Source organism: Oreochromis niloticus, linkage group LG3, assembly GCF_001858045.2.
Source record: "Oreochromis niloticus isolate F11D_XX linkage group LG3, O_niloticus_UMD_NMBU, whole genome shotgun sequence".
In the NCBI taxonomy this organism is placed as follows: domain Eukaryota; kingdom Metazoa; phylum Chordata; class Actinopteri; order Cichliformes; family Cichlidae; genus Oreochromis; species Oreochromis niloticus.
Window position 1 is genome coordinate 77,760,308 of NC_031967.2, and position 25,499 is coordinate 77,785,806.

General features: G+C 39.4%; 2 protein-coding genes across 5 annotated transcripts in view; one reads left to right on the forward strand and one right to left on the reverse strand.

The window, feature by feature from the left end:
* LOC100699164 (heat shock 70 kDa protein 12A) overlaps nucleotides 1-11,737 on the reverse strand; it is a 39,301-nt gene extending 27,564 nt beyond the window's left edge. The window contains exons 1-3 of the mRNA XM_019351092.2: nucleotides 11,443-11,737; nucleotides 10,970-11,194; nucleotides 10,722-10,893 (exon numbers count right to left, since the gene is read on the reverse strand). Of these exons, the coding sequence (XP_019206637.2) occupies nucleotides 10,722-10,893; nucleotides 10,970-11,194; nucleotides 11,443-11,724 (679 nt within the window). The 5' untranslated portion in view covers nucleotides 11,725-11,737. The remainder of the gene's footprint in view (nucleotides 1-10,721; nucleotides 10,894-10,969; nucleotides 11,195-11,442) is intronic.
* Nucleotides 11,738-11,856: 119 nt separating this feature from the next.
* Nucleotides 11,857-24,896, forward strand: LOC102082336 (golgin subfamily A member 6-like protein 1). Of its 4 annotated transcripts, XM_005462134.2 has the most exons (14): nucleotides 11,857-11,911; nucleotides 12,158-12,193; nucleotides 14,404-14,439; nucleotides 14,566-14,613; nucleotides 18,054-18,089; nucleotides 18,220-18,267; nucleotides 18,550-18,597; nucleotides 21,577-21,624; nucleotides 22,621-22,668; nucleotides 22,788-22,968; nucleotides 23,057-23,155; nucleotides 23,768-23,845; nucleotides 24,039-24,338; nucleotides 24,843-24,896. In XM_005462134.2, exons 1-13 carry the CDS (start codon nucleotides 11,886-11,888, stop codon nucleotides 24,318-24,320), a joined length of 1,014 nt encoding a protein of 337 aa, XP_005462191.1. In that variant the 5' UTR covers nucleotides 11,857-11,885; the 3' UTR covers nucleotides 24,321-24,338; nucleotides 24,843-24,896. The 4 variants fall into 4 exon arrangements, with proteins under 4 accessions (XP_005462191.1, XP_005462193.1, XP_005462192.1 ...); XM_005462136.2 differs by lacking the exon at nucleotides 22,621-22,668; XM_005462135.2 differs by lacking the exon at nucleotides 18,550-18,597.
* Nucleotides 24,897-25,499: the final 603 nt, after the last annotated feature.

The following is a 25,499-nucleotide window of genomic DNA, read 5'->3' on the forward strand; positions in this document are numbered from 1 at the left end:
CACTGGCTCACTCCTTGGTGGCTGTTTATCGGGGCCTGGAGCCTGGGGCTCGCTCGGGCCACTTCGGAGGTGGGGTGCCCTCGGCCTCTCGGCCCGGGGCTCGGTCACTCAGGCACAGCTGGCTGCCGGCGGAGCTCACGGGCACGTCACTGCAACCCCCCTGGCTTCTGCTCCGCGGCTGCTGAGTGACCCCTCATCTGGGACTCTCCTCAGCTCTTTCTGGGATAGTGGCGCGGCTGCCCCTCTGTTGGTCTTCCTTGGTCTCTTGTGTTCTGGGGGCCTCTGGATGTCTGGAGTTTTGATCTCCTCCATACCTGCTTCATGCCCTGGAGGACGGGGCAGTGGCCCCCCACACCCTCTAGCAGATCATTATATGAAGGAACCTTTTAAAAACAAGCGCGTTCATGCTCACAGGTGCACACACGGGTGCTCACACACACAAACTACACCCTTTTTGGCTCCTACCTCAAAGCACACTGTGCGCTGTCGATCTCACGTGCTGCACAATAATGTTTAATATTTAGTATTTACTGTCATATTCCCATATATCATTGTGATCTTGTTTATTACTCTCGTTTTCTTCTGCTTGCTTTCTTTTTTCTTTCTCAACAGGTGATCCAGGTGATCGATATATGTATTTTTTGTCTGCTTATTCTGTTGGTTTTTGTTTTTCGTCCCTCTTCTCTGCTGTTTTTCTTTCCCTCTTTCTTTCTCCCCTTTCTTTCCTCCAGTCAAGTCTGTCCCGTATTCAGCAAGTGAAAATAAAATAAACAATAAAAGGTGAATCAAATGGACCATTACGGCAAGGCTGGGATGGTCCATTAGACAATAATTCTGATGGCAAAAGAACCAAACGGGACAGGTTAAAAAAAAAAATGTGTTAATTCTCTGGTCTCAGCATTTAGTGCAGCTTGGAGGCGTGAAGGAGATGATTTATCAAAGCCACAGTAATCTACGCATGACGACACAAATCCATGAATAATTCCTTCCAGATTAACGAATAACATCATACGTCACAATTTAAAATTTGCTCTTAAATGAAAGAAAGAAGGAAGAGAACTACATTTTACATGTGAACCGAAGATAAAGAGTTTAGGAACACTGGACTTAAGCATTTAAACAAAAAGAAACAAACGCCCGGCTGTCTTTAGAATATAATTCAGGAGGAGTTATAATCGTGGTCTCAATCTGGTGTGTAAAACAAATTGATTGACAGAAACATGATCACTGTTAGTACATCTCAGAAAGAGCTCATTTCTCAGAAGAGTAATAGATTACATCTTCACAGTATCTGATCAACCAGCTGCTGTGGAAACTTTTGAGTTTTTTTTAGACACAAAAATAAAAAATGTTTGATTTAATGCTGATAAATGAATACTGAGAATTTAGAAGGAAATGTTTTCATCTCAGAACCTGATTAAAACTGTCACACTAATCTTTATGCTTTTTTGAAACTCAGCAAACATGAAACTAAGTGCTGTGTTGATTGCTCATATTTTTATGTGATGTGTACATAATTCAGAGCAAAGTGTTTTGTTCCTCAGTGGTTCGCTCTGTGGCCTCACAGTAACGTGTTTACTTCAGGAGAGGGAATGCTTCATGCACCAACAACAACATCATCACACAGCCACATCCATTTATGCCAAATAAGGAAGCACTAAGATTTTATCGAATGATCAATCTAACCTGCTGAAATTATGAAAGCAGACCCAAACTGTCAGATTTTGAGCCACCATGTAATACCATCTGCAAAGCATCTGATTGGATGTGACATCATTATTCAGGATAACCTACTGACCTATTGCCAATCAAGTAAAAGCATACCTGCATGGATGAACTATCAGTCATGGATTGGCCTCCCTAAAACCCAGAGAACTGCTACAGCAACCAGATGTACGTATCAGACACTGAGTGCCAGCGTACTGTATGTGTGTGTGTGTGTGTTTGTGTGTCGCACCCCAAAATGGGCTACATTTACCAATCAATCAGCAAGTTTAATTTCAGTTATTTAAACTTAATTTAACAGGAAAACATGACTCATGATTAATTTTGGTTTTACAACACATACATGCAGATTGTAAACTGGGTTGTTTACCAAAAAACATACTGACATTGATCAAGGTGTGCTGTCTACTTGTGTAAAAACAGTAAAAACACAATAAAAGGTCTTGTGATGTGTTGACAAATTTGTACCGATGCGAGAGAAAAAGTGAGCTAAAACCACTGAAATCAGCGTGTTTGCAGACAAAAAGATAACGAAGACATGCTGCTAGAAAATGAAAGATACAGATAAAAAAAAAAAAAACAGTGTGTGTGGTGTAACTGCATCAGTACTCATGGAAATTATAAATTCTGTCTGTATTCTTTTTATAGTCATTGCGAAACATTACAAACAATGTGACACGTTAACACTAGTACAATTTACAGTAAATATTAGTAACTACAAACTAATTTTAAAGATTCTGCTGTTGGAATTTAGTAATCTAGTACAAACATATCTTATTATTATTATATATCTCACAACTACCTCATAATGACATCTCTGTCTTGTTTTATACTTTATTCCACACAGTTAAGTATTGCAGACTGGTTTTAGAAGTAGATGGAGGGAGGGTAAGGCGTGGTTTCCATGGTGATGGGTGAAGTGGCATCTCCACATAAGGCAGTGGTTCCCAAATTTTTTTTTGCTGGTCCTCCCTTTGTTTTGCAAGAGAAATGTTACCCCACCTAAACAACAGCACGTGCTCCTGACACAGGGGAAACTAATTCTGTCGCAGAGACCTACCTCAGCACTTGTGCGGGTGAAGCCAAAGGGAAGATATGCTTCGCCATATTTTCTAGTCTGAGGTCGGTTTGGAAACATATTTGGGAACCTCTGACATAAGGAGAAAAGCTGCAAAAGAAGAAACGTGAGCAGAAGTACTGGATCTCAGCCAAATGAGGAAAACTGACCAATCACTGCTGTGGTCACTACCCTCTCTGCAGAGCATCTACCATCGAAGAGTCCAGAGGAGAGCTGCCTTCATCCTCAGAGACCCCACACACCCCCAACACCGACTGTTCACTCTCCTGCCCTCAAGACGAAGGTTTAGAAGTGTGAAATCCAAAACATCCCAACTCAACAACTCCTTTTCCCCCACTGCTATCAGACTCCTGAACAGCTGACCGACCTCAACTGCAGTTTGCACATCAGGACACTTTGCACGCTAAATTCATTTTACACATTATGCTCCTTTGGACATCCATCTATATCGACATCTGCATACCTCACTTGCCTTCACTTACTTATTTTTGTACTTATTTATTTATCTTCCATTATTATTTTATCCTTATTTTAATCTTTATTTAACTTGTTCCTTTAATGCTTACCTAACTTGAAGAATTTCAATTTACACAGAGAAATGTTATTCCTTCTGTACATATACACATAAACGCTTTGAATCTTTGATTCTCTGCTCTTTGTTTGTTAGCGGGTTTCTGCTGAGAACACACTAAGACTTGTTTCATCTCTGATGTGTCGTGTTCGATAAAGACTCCAAAGCAACAACACAATCTCCAACATCCAGCTCAGAGGCTTTCAAACAGAGTGTGCAGATAGAGGTTTGTTCTCCTCACATCACATCAAACTATCAGTCCGTGTGGGTGTCTTCATCAGGCTGTGCTGCAGGTTGGTACCAACATCATGAAACGTTCCTCACGCATCTGCCACCGTTTGATCCTCTTTAACAGGTGAAGTGTGACTGTGTTGTGATGTTTAGTCACACGTAGTGTTCATGTGAACAGGCTCACAGTCAAACTAAAAGCATACTGTAGATGGAAGCGAGGAAATCCGCTGTTATGAATGAATGTTTTACTTCTACACCTGAAGAAGAAACGTGTGGTTGTGTTTAAAGATTACCCAGAGTTATTTTACTGTGAAAGTTAAAGTTGGTCTGATGTGTTCAGACTAGATCAGGGCCTCAGTTCAAGAAGCTTCCTCGGACATTTAGAGTTGTGACATTTTCTAAGAATTATCTTCAACATTAAGACTAAATCCTGCAAACATCAAAGTTCTTCACAAACCATCTTCATCTTTAAAAGAGGAAACTGAGAATGTGAAGGCAATTTTATGAAGCTGAACAGTTTCTTCTTCAGAGGAAAAATTAATGTTCACATCTCCTCCACAGCTGTAGCTGTAATAAACATTTCTCATCGGAGGAAATTGTTTGAAATTAAAATGGCTGTAATGTTGAAGCTGTGAGCTAAAATAAATCCAGTCTACTGTGTGGGAAAGAATCAGATGCAGTTTGTTCATCAGCTCATTTCTGCAGAGAGGTCATGTCAGATAACATCAGTCCATCTCATCCTTCTACAGCTCATAATACATCAAGTTCTCCTGGAACATATGCTCTTATTGTGAAAATCTGCCTCATTAAAGGTTTTTTTTTTAAATCACTCAAGACCCACTGTCATGGTCAGAGATTATTGTTTTTTTTTCTGATTAAAGTAAGAGATTACTATTGCAAAAAAGGTAATTCGATTACTGTTAATTTCCCGAAAGCACGCTGCGTTACTGCGTAACTAAAACTGTGATTTTTTTTTTTTTTTTGTGAGTGTCTCATGACAAGGACGTAAGCAAGTGCGACGTTCGTGACAACAGCTGTCTGCAGATCAACAATGGATAATATATGGAGTGTGGGAGAGAGTATGAGCGTGCAGCTTTTAAAGTGTGGAAGTACTGACCTTATTTTGAGTTTGATTCCATAAAAAGTGACAAAAACATTACTGTCCATTGTGCGTGGGAAGAAAACTTCTTTTTACAGCGAAAAAACCCCTAAACTTCCGAGCAAGCACCAAGTGCGCTACCAGGGAATGGGAGATTCACAGAGAATATCACAGATTCTTCCACTGACCTGACAGCTGCGGCCCACCTGCACCAGGGCAAACCTCCGCCTGACCCACTCCTGCTAAACAGGTGAAAATAGAGCAACAGGACTGCTGATTACTTTTTTCAAGTAATTTGACCAACACTGGTCATGGTCCAGTGGTTTGAGTTTCCTGTGTTTTTGTCATTTCTACTTGGTTATGTTATGGATTATTCTATAATACCTGTATTGTTCTTTTCAGTATTGTTTATTAGATTTCCCCTTGTGTCTTTGCCTTTTGTGTGTCTGTGTTTGGTGTGAGTTCTTGCTCCGTGTTTTCCCTCATGTTTTATTCTGTTATGTTCATCTGTTTCACAGCTCGTGCTCCCCCGTGTTCCCTCTCTCCCACCAGTGTCCGCCTTGTGTGTGTTATATTCTCTTTGCTCTTCGCTATGTCGTCTATGTAATTTATGCCAGCCGTGCTTCCAGGTGTGTCCTCTTCACCCTGTATTCCTCTGTGTATATATGTCAGCGTCTCCCTCAGTCTCGTGTCGTGGTCTCCCTCATGCTGTGTGTCTCCCCATGTGTTTTCCAGTATAGTTTTGTATTGTTTTGCCATTCAGCAATAAAGCTGTGTTGCTTTGAGTTTGAGTCTGCATTTGGGTCCTTTTCTGCCGGCACACAGCCGCTACATGACACCCACAGTGGGCTCACAGACTGTGAAGCCTTTGATTTATTATTTATTGCTGCAGTCAGTGGAACACTTATAGAACAATGAAGAAGAGACGTGTTTATATATCTAAATGAATCCGTAAAATCAGATCCAAACAAATCAAGAAGAGCGGTTATTCACTTTAGTGAGACAGGCAGTCAAAGTTAACATTTAACCTGTGTTACTGTTTCCTGTATTTGGCTTTAAATCAATTTGATGTCTGATGATATGAAATAATGCCAAGGTACATCAGCTCTATGTTCACAGATGGAAAAATGAAGCATATCAAGAAAAGAACACTGTCCCTACTGTGAAACAAGGGGGAGGCTCGGTTAAGTTCTGGGGCTGCTTTGCTGCATCTGACACACGGTGTCTTGAATCTGTGCAGGGTAGTCGCAGGTCATAGGTCTTACAACAGGACAATGACCCAAAACACACAGCTAAAAACACCCAAGGATGGCTAAGAGAAAAACATTGGACTATTTTAAAGTGGCCGTCTATGAACCCTGACCTCAATCCTATTGAGCATCTTTGGAAGGAGCTGAAACATGCAGTCTGCAAAAGGCGCCCTTTAAACCAGAAACAACTGGAGCAGTTTGCTCATGAGGAGTGGGCCAAAATACCTGCTGATCGGTACAGAAGTCTCATTGACAGTTACAGAATTTGTTCGATTGCAGTGATTGCCTCAAAAGGTTGTGCAACAAAATATTAAGTTGTGTTTTTGTCCAGGCTTGTTTCATGCGTTTATGTTTAAAATAATTCAGTTGAAGCATGGTTGAAAAGCAATGTCTGACTTTCATTGGTTAAGATTTATAGAATTTTTATTTATTATTACTTTTTTATCATAACTCTGGTTTTACGTGGCCCATCGACACAATTCAAAAACTGGTATATAGTTTGAAGTCTGCACTTTCGAACCAAGTTGAAATGTAGACTCAGAGTCGCTGCATCTTGTAGCTGTGTCGTCTTAAATTGGTCATGTGATTTTGACGCGCCGGCGCGTCCGGCGACCCCAGAGGGTTAATTGTGATAACGCCGTTATTGTTGACAGCCCTTGTTGGGTCTCCGCTTGCAGGCCCCGCTGGTTCAGAGACTTATCACCCATGAACAAAGCAAGACAAACAGCGATCCATTTTAACGTGCAAGGGAAGCCGATCAGGCTGCAATTCTGCACCTGACCTCAGACGACTCCGACTCCTAGTGTCCCCTTTCCGCTGTTTATTCACTGACAAACAATCACCACCCATTGTGGTCATAAAAGATTAAAACACTGTGTGGGTGTGCATGTACGAGCACTAGTGTGTGTGTATGCACGTGTGTATGTGCACTCGAGTATCTGTGTGCGTGGATGCGTGTGTCCGTGTTCCTGGTTACAACCATTTTAACAACATCCCTGGTCATAAAAAGGGTCATCTCCCCCCCTGTATATGGCTTAACCCCTTTAATGGTCCACCATATGCAAGCATAGGTGTGGCAATAAATGGCAATAAGCAAACATCCCTACTAAATAAGAAAAGAGAACCTTCACATAGGATGTGCCTGCAGTTAAACACTATAGCCTCCCCCACCATTCAACAGGCTGGGGAGGAGAATAGAACCAAAAGTATGTCTTTGATCATACAGTTTGAAACAAGGTTTACAAATTTAAGTACAATAATAACATTTAACAATTCACTCTAACAGCCCTAGTTTGGTGGTTTTTATTTAGTTTGACTTTGTGAGCTGGTTAATAGGTGCTGCTCCAGCCAGTCAGAGAATGCCCCGCCATCCGTCCTACCCCTCTCCTCCCTGTGCAGCAAGCAGCAGGCGCAACTCACAAACGGAAGGCGCTTTTAGTCGCCGCAAAATGGGCAACACAAAACCGATCGGTGCCCATGCAATCCCCAAAATGCGCTGGCATGATGTCGGGGCAGGATGGATGTGAGCAACTTTTTTTATGCTGATGCCATGATGCCACCCTGGGCAACCGCCCATGTCGCCCATATCAAAAACTGCTACTGGAAACACAGAAACATTCGTTATCTCTGAGTGTGTGACAGAAATGATGACAGTTTAGTGGAATGCAGTTCAACTGAGTGACCCAGTTCTTCAGAAAGTACCCGAAGGTGCTTCAGGTGTTTCACATTTCAACATATCCCAGACCTTGGACAGGACTTAACATGTCTGTATTTGGCCTTTGGGAGAAAACGTTGGCTCCAGAGAAAGTTCACAAAGAACATAGAAACTCCACACTGAAAGGCCCGGTAGATTTAAAGGCTTGCAGTAGTTTGACTTCACTTGAAATCATCTTAAATTACCAGAAAAGCATCTGGACTTCTTTAAATTGGAAGTCCAGACGCCTTTTCTTTCTAAGCTCCTTAGAATATACTGAGTACATCCAAATTATAATGTTAATTAGCAGTAATTCTTTGAAACATTATACACTTCTTATTACACTTTAGAAAGTGTCTTTTTCTTGGACATTATCCCACTTTTCCACCGTCACACAGGTGAATTTCAGTTCCCATTCATGCACGTCATGGAAACTGACACATTCAGAAACTATTTTCCAAATGAGTCTGTTTGCGTGTCAGTTTTTCAGTGGTACATACATTTAACTGCCATCCCCAGGAATACACACCCTGTTCATTACAGAAAATAAGGCAAACATGAATACTTTACTGAAGAAACACAAACAAAAGAGGTGCAGGTTCCCACTGTTATTTCAAAGGACTTGCTTGTTGGATTGTGTGGATGTATTTTCGCTCTTTTACAAGCTTCTGTTCTTACTGAAAGTACTGTTCAAAAAATAATTTATTCTGTTGAGGAAGTTGTCAGTGACATTCAGAGTCAAGGAAGAGAAGTAGTACTCCAAACATTTTCCCCTCATAATAAGGAATCAGAGATTTACAAAAGAGTTGAGCACATTTTAAACCAATTAGATAACTTCTTTTGAAATTAACACTAAGAAAAAAAGACAGAAATATTATGATGAAAAATGTGAAATAGTTAAGCTCAAAGAATTTGTACTTGGTGTAAGATTGGATACACATAGACTTACAACTACAGGTGTTTATAGTGAAATACAGTGAAATGAGATAAATACATGTATGTGCCCATTTCAGTTACAATAAATTGACTTTCAAGTATAAAGAAATTAGAGAATACTTCTTGCATGAAAAAATGAACTTTATTTACAGTAATATTCTTGAATAATTTTCTGCTCACCTGTTGTTTACAGCATAGTGTGATACTGATGATATGGGAAATATGGGAAAGTACAGTTTTGACAGTTTTCCAGTTGTTACTTGTTTTAAACCGGAAAGGATTTGTTACCTAATGTCGTGATGTGTTAGACAATGTGATGTATTGGTGATTTTGTCATGGAATGACAAAATTGGGTGTATTTTTAATGTTTACAAAATTAACCAGGAAATAAGTTTGCTATTGTGACTCAAAGTGGATGAAGACCCTCCTCCTCCACCTTCAATGCAAGGGAATGCAATGAGTCCACAGGTTATACAGGCAACTGATTTCCTTACAGGAAGAAACAAGTTCATAACTTAAAAAATAAAATATTTTATTACACAATGACTTTAAAACAACATGTTAAAGGCCTTTATTGTGGTCAAACAAGCGCTAATAGATGTTGTAGAGGATCAATGTCTTTGGGATGTAAGTGTCTGCTTTACATGGCTGTAAGAATTATCTGTACATTTTTAATGGTAATAAAACGAAAAACATTTTTTTAACATAGCCACAATGTAACTGCACATAGGTTCTCATTAGATCTCATAAGAAGAAAGATGTTTTCACTACTTCTGTGATAGAGTTTAGAGTACCTATTATAACTTAAGGACATTGATCAGCATTGAATTTCCTATTTTTTAAACTGCAATGACTCTAACAACAATGCATTTATTTGTTTGTCTGATGTTTCATGACATCACTTCTGCCACACGTTGTTTCTGATTGATCTCATTGATTTAGCCATGAAGTCAAGCTCAGTTTTAACTGTGGAACCTGAATCTACATCTATGGCTGTGGCCGTCATTTCTGTGGCACCAAACTTGATTTCGAGTTTGATTTCACGATTCATGCCGCGTGCTGTGTCAGGTGACTCAAGAATAATTGAACCAATTTTCTCTACTCCCCACTCATCTACATATATTAGACCTTGGATTTTTCTCTCTGTGCGATAAAATGCAAAGATAACTGCTGTCTGATCTCTTTCTACTGGAGTGAAGCTGTGCTCACTGGTTTTATCCCAGCCCACTTCCTCATTTTCCTTCACCAGTACACAGAAAATACCATCACACCACTCGCCCTCTTTGTTTGTGTATCTCTTGTCTGCTCTATGCTTGGATGCATCAAACCTATTAGACAAAGAAACCCCGTAAGTAAAGGCACTTATTCGAGATGCCACCAATGCTGGGTTTCTTCCAAACATCACAGCTCCCTTCACGATTGCTTCTTGAGGATGAGAAGGACACAGAACTTTACATTGACCACCAAAGTGATTGGTAATATGCTGACGCAGAATCAGGCTTTGAGCGTAGCCCCCCAATAACAGAATGTACTTAATAGTGAAATCTTTCTTCAGGATTTCTCTGAGACTCTTGGTGATGCCATTCAGACTCTCAGCAAAGAAAGATCGTACTTTCTGTTTTGAGATTTTGATGGCTCCTTGATTCCAGGAAACACCTCTCACTGATTCAAAAAACTTTTCCATTTTCTGCTTTTCCTTTGCCATTTCACCCAGGTTATATGGGCAGCTGATCTCCACATCGTCATCATTCTCTTTTAAAACTGAGATTTCATACATCATCTTCTGCAGCTCTCCTGGATGCTCTTTTTCATAAGCATCCCACAAATTATCAGTGAAGATTTCTCTGAGGAACTCTTTGAATTTTTTATCCACAGTTTGTCCCCCAAAGTCATTTCCTGAGGCCTTGTGCAGCTCTTTCAGGGCTCCCCCCTCCAGGACCTCATGAACTGTGATGTCAATGGTTCCACCTGCAACACATAGAAAGTAATTAAACATAATTAAAAGTGACAAGTGATAGCATCTTTACAAATCATTCTCTCCTCTAATTCTCTGCACTCCTGTAAACTTTGGCATACAACATCATTGTGTGAGTAGAATGTGAAAGTAAGAAAAACTGCAATATGAAAACATGGAGTACCTCCACAGTCCACCACAATGTATTGTGTTCCTAAAGCCAGTTTCAGTGCGACTCCAGTGTTATTTTCTGTTTCAAAACCATCAGCTGGCAGCTTCTTACACCAGACTGAGGCTGCTTCTGGTTCCAGTGCAATGACCAGTCTGTCTTCCTTTCCTGGGGTCACAATTCCTGCCTATAAATCAAAGGTAAATAAGTCTTTTTTCACTTTAAAACAGCTGTACAGTACATCTGTTTATTGTCTTTGTTACCTGAGTCGCAGCTTCTCTCATGAACTGTTTTGCTGAAGGATCCCAGATGGCAGGTACAGTCACCACCCAGGTGAAGTCAGAGGCTATGAACTGCTTCCCACCAGCATTTTCTGAGATGAACTTCAGAGCGTCCTCCTTCAGATATCTCAGAGCTTCTGTGAACACCTTCAGTGCCTTCATTGACCTTCCATTTGCAGCTTCTATCGTCACATCACTGTTAAGCTTCTATAATGGCAGACTGGATATTAGTTATTAGGTTTGTAACTTCTTACATATATATTTATATGGGGGGAGGTAAGATGAAATGATAGTTTAAAATTAATGTGCTTATGTTTATGTTCTAATAAGGTAGATTAGTAAAATGCAAGAGCTAAATGTATTTAATTATTAACACCTATAAAACATTCAACACAAAGCAGAAAGTGTTAAACCATAGTATAAGAATATTGATATCATCAGATTGTTACACTTACTTTGCCATAGAGGGACATCTTGAAGCATTCAAAGAAGAATTTCTTTCTGGCTTCATCACCGCGTGTTCTAAAATAAGCTGACTGGGCTTCATAACCAAAGCTGAGAAATTTTTCATGCTCATCAAAAAGGATGCAGGTCGGAGTCTTTGGGGTCCTCAGTGAAACCTGTTGACCCCAGTATTTTAAACGAGGTTCAGTTTCTGCTTCTCTTTTTGTCAGACTGAAAGCATATCCACTGTACGCAGTGCCAAAGTCTATCGCTATGATGTATGAGTTATCCATTGTGGAAACAGTGCTGAAGCACAGCAGCTACAGAGTATTTATGAACAAACCAGGGGGTGGACCTCACTGAACTCCACCCCCTGGTTTGTTGAGTTCAGTGTAACAGTCGTACTTGTGTCAGACTGGAAAAAAGATTTCCAATAAACAGGACAAGACACACCATGATGAGTACTCAAAAGAACAGCAGGTAAATACATTATATTAACCTGTATCATTGCATAAACTGTCAGATTTAAAGGTTACACTAGTTAAAACTATTTAAACATGAAAGAGAGTGGATGTAATTTGGTTTTGTTTATCAGTTTTCCTTAGTTTGAAATGATATGATAGAGTATATAGTGCACAGCTAAGGTTTAGTATTTTTCCTCTCTGGAAAGTTACCATCTCTCTAAATATCTGTGATATCAGTGTTTCCTCTTTACCTTCAAATTAGAGACTGGAATCAATCAGCAGCTCCACAGGAGCTGAGGTAAGGATTCACTCTTTTTTAATATGATTTGTTGTTTTTGATCAGACATTTTTAAAATTGCTTCATTTACCTGGTTTCCACAGCTGGACACAGGATAGACTGCATGAATTATATTCTATTTATTTTGCTATATGATCATCTCATCATAAGATTTTAAATTTTAAAAAGCTCAGTAAACAGTACTCTGAAATTATTACTTCTACGTTTTTATGTGAAATTAGTATTTTGGGGGTATGGATATATTGATATTTCTTTATAATTTTGGAATACAATTCCCTAATACAACAGATATTAAATTAAATAGCAGAACTGGCCAACACTGAAATGTAATCACATACTTAAAATGTTTTGATAGTTTATTTTCACTAAAGTGTTTTGTAAAGCATCACTCATTACTTCTGGTGTGTTTAGAGTTATACTTACTGAATTTCCACAAAAAAATAGAACTTGGGTTGTGATGTATCAAAAAATAACTGCCTGTGCAGATTGAAGGTCTGCAAATAAATCTTGCTTGAATCAGGTTACCAGGTTGTGGTGACAGATTGGTTGAACTGAGTGGAGTGAAAGGACTGTGTACACTGTGCTTTGCAGATGATTTGGTAAGATGCGTAGCCTTATACATGCATGCAGAACATAGAGATACGTGTGTTAGAATTATTTATAATAAATTTTGAGGGTCACCCAGCTTACTGGAGTTTCCAGGAGAAACAGCAAAGGGGAAGATTTCTACAAGATACTGTTAACATATGTGGAAAAAAAAATAGCGTGACTGTTGGCAGGCAAGATTTCGTTTTACCACATAGGCCTTTCTCAAGTTCTCAAGTGCGCAAGTCCATACTGACACGGGAGTCCGGACTTGTTAACAAAACGAATATGGACCTAAAAGTTTATTTTGTGACCCACAAAGAGTAATATTTAAAAGTTTTTAGCTGAGTTTTGGAAGAAAAGCATTCTGGGATATTTAGCTGTACCAAGTACAGACAAGTCACCACCGATGCATGCTCGATAAAACAGGCGGAGCGAGAACGCATCCGAGAATTTTTCGTGTTCTCGCTTGATGCCTACCTACTTTGAATTGGAACAGTTCAAACTGACATAACCGACTGATGACGTATCACAGGTCCACGAGACCGCATGTATATACAAGTATGCATATTGATACAGGCCCCCAATTTTCTATGCTGCAGGTTTCCTCAGGTTGCCTGTCCCCATAGCTATGTAACATCCTGTTCTCAATAGGTTCCAAAAAGACTCTTACAGTTGTGTAGAAAAGACAGCTTTCACTGAATTCTATGCAGTCTCGTGAAAAACTGAGTGAGTGGAACTCAGGTGCTGGTCATCAAATGCACTTCAATAATTCTTGAATTACACAGGTCTGCAAGAAATGTTTTGTTTCAGCTGCATGGAATAATTTTTAGGAAATTTTATGTTTTTTTAGGGAACTGAATACAAAAATGATTTCCATTCCCCTCCATCAGTTCATCATCCAACAGTTGTTTTGTTTTTGTTTTTTTGCAAAACATGAGAAAGTTTACATTAAAAAAGCACACGAAAAAAATCTATATTTTAATCAAAATTTTATTACAATCAGCTATGCATCATTTTTTGAGATTCCTTAACTTTGACTCTGAACAAAATAAACCTGTTGGGACATGAACATGTTTTATATGTATGCTTTTGGGCGTGGCTGGGCTTGCTGGAGTGTCTTAAAGTAATATCCAGGTGCATAACCAAGGGCTGGGGTATCATTACATATGGAGAGATAATGTCAATATTCTAGAGAACACTATAATCTTCCTAGAAGTGTGCGTTAAGCAAATTCATCACAAGGTTGTGCAACAAATCCAGGAATTCTACAGGCCTCGGTCAGCAGGCTAAAGGTTAATGTTAATGATATCACAATTACAAATTGACTGGACAAGCATGGCTGTTTGGAAGGGTCACAAGAAAAATCTTCTTCTATCTAAAATAACATAACTAAATGGCTTAGGTTTGCAAAGCTAGAGGTGAACAAAGCACTAGACTTCTGGCTGATAAAGTCACACAGGAAACCATCACTGCAGGTTACTGCTGCTAAAGGATGTTCTACAAGCTGCTGAATCAGGTGGTGGACTTGCACACATAACAGTAGATACATATTTAGTTCCAATCATCAAGCTGGCTGAATATATTGTTAATCAGAATAACCTCTCAATGATGTATTTAAACAGTTTGGCTGAGATGGAAAGAAAACTTCATGAGGCAAAGTAAATATTTTTTTCTCATCTTTCATAAGTGCTTCAAGTTTCTCATTTTTTCTTTTTATTTCATCCCTTTTAATCTGTTCACCAATAGTATGAGACTTTTGTTTTGCATGCTGTTTTCTCTCACAGTATGGTGGTGAAAGCTCAAGAGGAGGAACTAAATCCAGTCAAAGAGAGGTACTGTTGGCATAATCTGGTGAAACACTGAAGTCTGCTGTCTAACCTCACATAATTACACTTAGACTGTTAAAGTATTATTTAATTTTTTTTCAAAAAAATGTTGCATTCTTTTGGAGAGTGTTGCTTATTAACATGGTTTTATTAATATGGTAGAAGTAATAATAAAGTAGAAGTTTTTTCAAGATGGCGCCAGTGTATATGGCAGGCCTCTCTGTCCTCATTTTTTTTCCTCGTCACTGCTTTAGACTCCTTTTCTCGACTTTTGCATAGTACTACTCATTGTTTTGATATTATGTTCATCTGGTGGCAATGCACTAATTACCTACGACCGACAAACACTTTTGGACATTAGTTTTTATCAATCTCATGAGTCGGACTCACGATGGACCTTGGGAGGTGCCACTCTGATGCGCTCAGTCTCCTCCACCAGCATATCCCGCCTGCCTTTACCCACCCTACACAAGAAACGCTACAGGAAGTGTTTTAAACGAAGTGGCATTCGTGTCCGCCTTAAGGCTTATTTTCAAGCACAGGCCATGGCTAATGCATATGCTACCATGGACATTCTACCTACCTCTTCCAGCTCCCGGCACCGGTTTTCTGTTTGATCACTCAGCTGTTGGTGGATTTGCTTCATCAGGAAGCAAGTCTACCCCGCCCTACCAGAGGCATGCCTACCTATTCGGACCTGGATATCGTCTTCTAGAGGTGGTGTTTGCCACAACAATTTAAGCCATCTGCGCCGCGCTACAAGCAGAGACACAGCCCCTATGATGCGGATGGCTCTACTGAATGTAAGGTCACTGGTGAACAAGACTTTTATCTTAAATGACTTCTTCCTCTCTTCGGGGCTTGACATCTTGTTCCTGACAGAGACATGGATTCGCCCTGGTGACTCGTTCTCCTTTTCGGGGCTTCTTTCCCTGACTGTTCCCCCTGAGGTGGCAGCTTAGCCTCAATTTTTAAAAATATAAATAAAGCTCAGCAGCTGCCTTCTCCTACCTACTCTAGCTTTGAAGTTCAATTGCTGGAACTGGTAAATTCTTCTAAAACCTTGTGTGTTGTGGTTTACGCCGAAGTATGATAATTTTTTTATTCATGATCTTACTGATCTGTTAGGAACTGTTTTTGTTAAATATGACTGTGTTTTTATTACTGGTGATTTTAACATTCATGTTTGCTGTAAGGATGACCTTTTAGCCACAGACTATCTTAAACTTACTGACTCTTTTAACCTTGTCCAGTGGGTTAATGGGCCAACCCACTTCAAAGGCCATACTCTCGATTTGTTTTTTTCATATGGCTTGGATATTTGTATTAAGCATATTGATAATGTTGCGATCTCTGATCACATCCCAGCTATCTTTGATGTTGATCTGTGTAAGATTGAACTGTATCCTGAGAATCCCTGACGCCCTATGCGTATAATTAATTCTGAATCAGTGACTAATTTTTCAGTGGCTTTCCTCAACTCTGCCTCTACTACTATCTTTGACTGTTCCAAACCTCATATGGTTGACGACATCACTAATTCCTTGCTATCCACGTGTTCTTCTATTACTGTACTGTAGCACCGATTAAAATGAAATCCTCTAGAACTCATTCACAACGTTGGTTTAACGATTCTACACGTGCCCTATGGCGTGTATGCCGCCGAGCTGAGAGGAAATGGCAGTAAGATAATCTCCAGGTATGCTTTGATATTTTGCGTTCTAGCCGCCTGGAGTTTCAAGTTGCTGCTAAACGTGCCAAAGTGGCCTATCTTGTGTTTCAACCTTTCATCACTTTGAGCCAGTATCACTGTGTACCTTGCAAATTGTCGAGCAACTGAAAAATACTAGTTCTGCACATGATACTCTCCCGCCTCGCATTGTGAAGGATGGCTTTGATGTAATTGGGCCCAGTTTCTTATTTTTAATGAATTCATCATTGTCTTCTGGCTATGTTCCCTCTGTTTTTAAAGATGCTGTAGTGAAACCTGTTCTTAAAAAGAGGTGTCTTGACCATAGTGACCTCGTTAATTATAGGCCGATCTCCAAACTTCCGTTCCTCTCCAAAATCTTAGAAAAGATAGTTCTCTCCCAACTCCAGGCTTACCTGGATGCACATGACATCTGTGATAAATTTCAGTCTTGTTTCAAACCACACCAGAGCACCGAAACAGCTTTGCTGAGAATCCTTAATGATCTTCTTGTAATTACTAATTCAGGGCATTCTGCTGTATTAGTCTTATTGGATTTGTCCTCAGCCTTTGATGTGGTCGATCATAATATTTTATTAACGAGGTTAGAACACACTGTGGGCATTCGGGGTGAAGCCCTTAACTGGTTCAATTCGTACCTCTTGAACAGCTCTTTCTCTGTTACCTTGTGTACGTATTCTTCCTCAACTGCATCCTTATGCTGTGGTGTGCCCCAAGGCGTTGTGCTTGGCCCAATGTTATTCTCATTATACATGCTCCCTCTAGGCTTAATCTTTGAAAAATATAGCATTTCTTATTACTGCTATGCTGACGATATATAAATATATTTTCAATGCACTGCTTCCTAGAGTGTATGAGAGAAGTCAGAGAATGGCTTACGGGCAACTCTTTTATCCTGAATGAAAAAGAAATTGTCGTGTTTGGCAACTATTCCCCCCGGGATCGATTAGCTGATACCCTTGGTTCCTTTGCCACTTCTCTCTCTGACACGGTTAGTGACCTAGGTTTCCTGCTGTATAGCTCTTTTTTTTCCAGCTCTTTTAAATTTAACAAACAAGTGTCCTCAGTAATCAAATCTAGCTTTTACCAACTGTGCCTTATTTCTAAGGCTAAGCACTATGTCCTTCATAAAGATCTCGAAAAGCTTATTCTATGTACAGGCTATGTACAGGATATAAATATGAAAACTATACAAAAATATGAAATAAAAAAGCGATACAGAAATATGAAATCTACAGCTATACTGAAATATGAACTATGCAAGTTATAAAGTTGTAGAATTAAAATTATCATATTGTACAGAATGATTGTTTATGCAGAATTATACAGTAGTGCAGTTAAGATGAGTGAAATATGTAAATCTGGTTCTTTTATTCTTTTACTGAATAGAGAGAACACAACTCAGTTGTCAAAGTATTTATAATTATTCATTCAATCATCTTCCGGAAGAGAGAGACTTGCACAGCCCAAAGCCAGTTGCAGATCTGTAGCATTAGAAGCCAAAAATGTGTATCATATAGGTGTTATAGGTGAACAAAGCACAAGACTTGCTGGCTGATAAAATCACACAGGAAACCATCACTGTGGGTCACTGCTGCTAAAGGATGTTCTACAAGCTGCTGAATCAGGCGGTGGACTTGTACATAAAACAGTAGCTACAGATTTATTTGTAATCAAGGGGCTGACTGAATATATTGTGTATTGTGAATAACCTCTCTTTGATGTTTTTAAACAGTTTGGCTGAGATGGAAAGAAAACTTCATGAGGCAAAGTAAATATTTTTTCTCATCTTTCATAAATGTGTCAAGTTTCTCATTTCTTCTTTTCATTTCATCCTTTTTTTAATCTGTTCACTGATAGTATGAGACCTTTATTTTACATGCTGTATATTTGTCTCACAGTATGGTGGTGAAAGATCAAGAGGAGAAACTAAATTCAGTCAAAGAGAGGTACTGTTAGCATAATCTGGTGAAATGTGAAAATTTTGCACAGTGGTATGATTGATCACTAACTTTGCAGTATTGTTTAATAACGGTGATACAAAAACAAACAAAATGGATGGTTTGTTAAGAAAGACAAATGTAGAATTTAAACTGTTAGTATTGGTTTCTATATGTTTGGTATTATGTTTAAAAATTATCGGTCTGATATTGTACATGAAATCTGTGTTTAATGATGAATTAGTGATCTGATATGTTTTAACAGATTAATCTGTTTACGTTTTTAAATAGTTTGGGTGAGATGGAAGCATTTTACAGAGTGAGCCTGAAAAAAACAGGGTAATTATATTTCTGCAATATTTATGAATACCCATGAAACAGTATTTACAGTGGCTTGCAAAAGTATGTCGCCCCCTTGAACTTTTCCACATTTTCTCACATTACAGCCACAAACATGAATCAATTTTATTGGAATTCCACGTGAAAGACCAATACAAAGTGGTGTACACGTGAGAAGTGGAACGAAAGTCATACATGATTCCAAACATTTTTTACAAATAAATAACTGAAAAGTGGGGTGTGCGTAATTATTCAGCCCCCTGAGTCAATACTTTGTAGAACCACCTTACAGCTGCCAGTCTTTTAGGGTATGTCTCTACCAGCTTTGCACATCTAGAGACTGAAATCTTTGCAAAACAGCTCCAGCTCAGTCAGATTAGATGGACAGCGTTTGTGAACAGCAGTTTTCAGATCTTGCCACAGATTCTCGAGTGGATTTAGATCTGGACTTTGACTGGGCCATTCTAACACATGGATATGTTTTGTTTTAAACCATTCCATTGTTGCCCTGGCTTTATGTTTAGGGTCGTTGTCCTGCTGGAAGGTGAACCTCCGCCCCAGTCTCAAGTCTTTTGCAGACTCCAAGAGGTTTTCTTCCAAGACTGCCCTGTATTTGGCTCCATCCATCTTCCCATCAACTCTGACCAGCTTCCCTGTCCCTGCTGAAGAGAAGCACCCCCAGAGCATGATGCTGCCACCACCATATTTGACAGTGGGGATGGTGTGTTCAGAGTGATGTGCAGTGTTAGTTTTCCGCCACACATAGCGTTTTGCATTTTGGCCAAAAAGTTCCATTTTGGTCTCATCTGACCAGAGCACCTTCTTCCACATATTTGCTGTGTCCCCCACATGGCTTGTGGCAAACTGCAAACGGGACGTCTTATGGTTTTCTGTTAACAATGGCTTTCTTCTTGCCACTCTTCCATAAAGGCCAACTTTGTGCAGTGCATGACTAATAGTTGTCCTATGGACAGATTCCCCCACCTGAGCTGTAGATCTCTGCAGCTCTTCCAGAGTCACCATGGGCCTCTTGGCTGCATTTCTGATCAGCGCTCTCCTTGTTCGGCCTGTGAGTTTAGGTGGACGGCCTTGTCTTGGTAGGTTTACAGTTGTGCCATACTCCTTCCATTTCTGAATGATCGATTGAACAGTGCTCCGTGGGATATTCAAGGCTTGGGAAATCTTTTTGTAACCTAAGCCTGCTTTAAATTTCTCAATAACTTTATCCCTGACCTGTCTGGTGTGTTCTTTGGACTTCATTGTGTTGTTGCTCCCAATATTCTCTTAGACAACCTCTGAGGCCGTCACAGAGCAGCTGTATTTGTACTGACATTAGATTACACACAGGTGCACTCTATTTAGTCATTAGCACTCATCAGGCAATGTCTATGGGCAACTGACTGCACTCAGACCAAAGGGGGCTGAATAATTACGCACACCCCACTTTGCAGTTATTTATTTGTAAAAAATGTTTGGAATCATGTATGATTTTCGTTCCACTTCTCACGTGTACACCACTTTGTATTGGTCTTTCACGTGGAATTCCAAAAAAATTGATTCATGTTTGTGGCTGTAATGTGAGAAAATGTGGGAAAGTTCAAGGGGGCCGAATACTTTTGCAAGCCACTGTATATAGACCGTCTCTCAACATACACGTCCATTATTATGTAGAGCAAGGGGTCTCAAACTCAAATGAGCCGCGGGCCAGTTCTGGCACCATCATCTCATTGGAGGGCCACTTTAGTGACCAAGTAGTACAAAAAAAACCCCACGAAAACACACACTAATATTTCCTAAAATGTAGTGGTTTTTTTTGTTTTATTTAATTCCAAATATTGTGTAACAAGACAAAATTACAAACATGAACGCAATTTTTTTTCTCACTCTTAACTACCTGAAGCCTTTCAGTTTTAGTTTCATTTGTCATATGCAAGTTAGCACAGGTCAGCATTGCAATGTAATGTATTTGAGTAGCAGAAGACAGTCAATCAGCAGTATAGTACAGTAGTTTCCTTGAACTACCAAATAAACAGCTCTTTCTGGACAGACACGTGGCAGCACTTTTGCTACAATTTTGTTTGTATTTAATAAAAACTAAATGCAGGCATAAGCGTACACATTAGTTTTCGACTGCAAGTGAAAATTGTTTTCTCAACATGTTTGCACTCTCTTGTTACCTCGGCCAGGTCCACGGCTCCGAACCGTGGTAAGGAGACCTCTGGCTAATACTTTGGGTTCCGTGTCGGGCTCGTAGCCGGGAACTAGCTTTACTGTCTGGGTCAGCTTTGCTAGCGATAGACTGAAAGAGGCATTGAAAGGCTGCTCCACCAGAACTTTATTGTTTCGGAGGAAAACACGAACACAGTGTACAGTCGAGTCTTAATAGCTTACTTACAACTGGGCTCTTCAGGCACTCTTTTTGGCTGCAGTGGTTATTTTTATATTTACATGCTTCCATCTCCCGTTTCTGCTTGGTAGCACCTCGTATTTTTCAACTTTACTTTTTCTCCCTCCCTCACGCTCACACACACACACAGCAGAAGGGGTGGTCCCACACGTTCTCCCTGCAGCAAGGACTACACCGCCCATGAGGCTACAGTCTTAAAGGGCCATGCCTGTAACACTCTGCCGTCGTATTAAATCATTTTCCGTATAATAATTTAAAAAAAATATTTCTTCACATTCATATGTAGAGGTAGAGGTGACGTGGGCCGCAAATGGCCCGTGGTCTGCAAGTTTAAGACCCCTGATTTAGATTATTCTGTTCCTAGTAATAGGTCATTTTAAACTTGAATTTTTATCCATAAAATTTGTTGAATGAATTGTTGAATTTTTTCCAAAAAGGCACAAGTCATTTTTACACACTGCTACTTTACTAAGACATCGGCTTCAAAAAATAAAATAAAAAGGGGGATGATAATTGAAATTGGAACTGTACAGGAATAACTTTTTTTCTTTTTTTCTTTTTTGTTGTAACAGTTTCGCTGAGATGGAAAAGTTTTACAAAGACAAACTCCAACAAGAAAGGTAAACACATATCAGTACAAAAAGACATAAAAATGTTTCGAGTCCATCCAGGCTGTGGTGACACCAAACTTGTATTATTTTATTTATTATTTTATTAATAGAAGCATGTGTTTCCTAAATCACAGTGACCTTCGCAATATTTGGGACAGATATACATTTTTCCCTTTTTCTACCTTGTATTAGAGAATACAGAATTAAACAACTTACATACAATAAAAGGGCAGACTGCAAACTTTCTCGATGTATTATCTGTGTCCATTTTGCAGAAAATACAGAAGTATTTATACCTTAACCTCCTAGGACCTGGTGTCCACATATGTCGACATCACATTTTTGAGTTATTTAGACCAAAAATACTCAATTTTGCCCTACAAGGGCCTGATATCCACTTACGAGGACATTATACTGCTACTGTTCTATCAAAATTTTAGACGAATACCCTCATTTGTGGCTCTTATTTTTCTTAAAAACAAAAATAAGGTAAAAAAAAATCTGGTAATTTACATTCATCGGGCCCCAATATGCCCAAATATCAAAGAAAAATTAAAAATGCATGTCGTGGAAGAGTTCGGGTCTCAGGAGGTTAATGTTAGAGCATGACAATATGTCAGACAAAGCGATAATAAGGTATTCAGGTTCATACCTTGTTATTAAAATCCCTCACATGTATGACTGCTTGCTGTCTTTAAATTTTGATTTTCTCCAGTTTTCATCTTTAAGGAACTCCTCTGTTGGTGTGGCTGTATGCTTGTGAACACTGATATTCGAAACAGTTAGTTTGATGGATTTATTCCAATTTTTAGATTCAAAATAGCTTCTTTGGCAACTAAAGACTCCACAGGTTGTGACAAATTATTAATTCATAATTAATTCATAATTTTTCAGATGATAAAGGAAATTGAAACCTGTCACGAAACCAAAAATACCTGATCTATAATCACGTGAACTGTGGAACACAGAAACAAATCACTTATTTGTACCAAACACTATTCACAGATCTGCACATAGGGAAACCGAAGAAGAATTTAAATCATTCAAAGACAGGTGACGTACAGAAACATTGATTTAACAGTGCTGTGTATGATGCTCTAGACATTGCCATCTGTTTGTTTGTTTGTTTTTTTGTTTTTTCCACTTTCAAGATTATCTATTATTATTACCAGAGTGGCAGGAGATGTTGATCTTCCACTAAAGACGGGGAACTCTGAAAACATGAACAACCCAGTGAATGAAACCAGACTGAAAGAAATGTATAAAGAGCTGAGGAAGCACTGGGCTCAAATCAAGCCTAAAATCAAGCAGGCAGCTCAGAGCGACCCAGAGCAAATCAAAGCTGGGATTCAGGTACATTATACAGTCTAACGAGGTGAGAGGTGTAGTATGAACTTTTTTCTTAATTAAAAAATATTTTCATTCCCTCTGATGATTATAGCGCAACTTTCAATGTGGGGCAGAGGAAATAAAGAAGAAGAAGAAAAAGATAGAGTCAGCATTTAACTTTAATGTGGATAACACTGAAGCATCTCAGAAGGTACTGATGTGTTTTGCATGTGTTAAACATGATCACCAAATACGTCCATACGTACATGGGTATTTTTGAAAACACAGATTTTTCTATGCATTTACACCTATCGTCCACACGTTTACAGTGTTTTCGGTCACTGAAAATGCAGATTTTTAAAAACTCAATTGTTGCGTTTACATGTAGATGTGGAAAACGGAGAAAATGCAGCGTCAAAGGTGTGCGCCTTTTTTGACACCACACTGTGCACCACGTTATTGTTTCAGTGAAAAGATTTTCTACAATGATGGACTTAGACAAAATACTGTTAATTTTACTCTTACATATACACACGCAGTTACTGTCCCTCCACACATAGGACTGAGTTCTGCTTCTATGCACCATCTTTGTTTACTCTTTCCCGCCCAGACTTCCAGACTTCTGATTGGCCAAGATTTCTACAGGGTTGCCACCTGTTGTTTTAGCATGTTCCTAGCAGCGTTTCCTTCGTTTTTGGCGTTTACATGTGGACGGGTTGTTTTTTTAAAAATGAAAACGGAAAGCTCCATTTTCAAAAATACCTGTATATATGTGGAAGCTTCTGTGGTAAAGATCAATGACCGGTTTCATTATTTCTTTCAGGTTCAGGAATACATAAAGTTAACCATTCAGAACCTTCAGCTTGCTGTTTACTATGGTTTCAAAAACACTGTTGCTCAGGTTTGTTGGAATAACAGTCACAACATTACACATATTGTAAATACACCACACTGTGCATTTGTGGGACAGGCAACCAATCGCAATATGTTAAATTGTGTGTTTAATAAGAAACTGTAACTTAAACACAACAGCTGTTTTTTTGGATTGAATGTTGTTTGTAGTCATGCAAACTTTAATAATTTCTCAATGGCAGGGGTTCCACGGACAGGAAGGTGAAACTCTTGGTGATAGCTTCAATAACCTTATCCTGAAGTGCCGCTGGCTGAGCAGCTTAATGGCGCTGAACAATCCCCCTCTTCAGCCTGACTGGAAAAATCATGATCCAGGGCAAGATGCTTGGAGCTTTTTCCCACAAGAGATCACAGCTGAATGTGCCACATCACTTGGCCAGGACCACTCTGAAAATGTCCTTAAATATCCATCGCCATTCCAGGGCCCAGACTTGAACCAGACTGAAGATATTATGATGGCGTGAGTCATCACACAAACCAAGGTATGGAAAAAGTCACTGAGGCCAAGAGGTAAAACCTTAGTAAGACATTGCCCCACCCTACTGAGTTGTTGAGGCCGCATGAGGCAAGGGGAGAGTGGAAGTTGAAACACCCAGGTAGGGATCTCAAGACTGCACTGTCCAGTGAATGCTAGCTGGTGTTATAAGTCACCGCCTGTGTTCATCCCTGAAGAGAGTAAAGGTCTACAGAATCTCACCACTTTACACTTTAAAATCATTTTAGCATATTACATTCTGCAGCATCCATGTTCAATTCATACTGTAACATTTTTATGTTACAGTATGAAGTATTTTTTACAGTAATTTTATGTCGCCAGTAATTCTGTTACTGTTAGTTACTTAGTTATGCTGCAATAGATGTAGGCTGCAGGGGGATTCCCATGATGCATTGAGTATTTCTTCTTCGTTCACCTTCACTCACTATGTGTTAATAGACCTCTCTGCATCGAATCATATCTGTTATTAATCTCTGTCTCTCTTCCACAGCATGTCTTTATCCTGTTTTCCTCCTCACACCCCAACCAGTCGCAGCAGATGGCCCCGCCCCTCCCTGAGCTGCCGGAGGTTTCTTCCTGTTGAAAGAATTTTGGTTTTTTTTCCTTTCCCCAAAGTGCTTGCTCATATGGGGTCATATGATTGTTGGATTTTTCTCTGTATGTATTATTGTAGGGTCTACCTTACAATATATAGCGCCTTTGAGCAACTGTTGTTGTGATTTAGCGCTGTATAAATAAAATTGAATTGAACATAAACACCTGTCTTCTCTGCCATCCCAACACTGCCCCATTAGCTCTCTGCACCACCTCTCCACTGCAGCAGGCCGGAGACCAAACCCCTGCCACAATTTCAAAAAATGTTTTCCTTTAAAAGAACCCGGATTATTAAGACATGTTTGCGCTAAAATATGTACTGTGCTTTCAATAATATATATGTGGTATTAAAATACATTAAATGTTTTCCTTTTAAGCACATTTTATATTAAACCGATTTACCAGTAGGCCGCCATTGTTATTCACTTCTCAATGCACTCTGGGTAGTGATGTCATACGGTTGCATCGCATCGAATTCACAGTTAGCAGCGCACTGGTAATGGCTCCTGCTCAACCTTTCCAGTTTGAACCAAAGCAAACAAAGAGACAGGAT

What these genes read in the sequence shown, in the direction of transcription:
- LOC102082336 (XM_005462134.2), top strand. Translation starts at nt 11,886, where the DNA reads ATGATGAGTACTCAAAAGAACAGCAG. An exon ending in TTTAAATCATTCAAAGACAG is followed by an intron (nt 22,669 to 22,787) that starts GTGACGTACAGA and finishes TATTATTACCAG; the next exon opens with AGTGGCAGGAGATGTTGATC. An exon ending in TCAAAAACACTGTTGCTCAG is followed by an intron (nt 23,846 to 24,038) that starts GTTTGTTGGAAT and finishes TCTCAATGGCAG; the next exon opens with GGGTTCCACGGACAGGAAGG.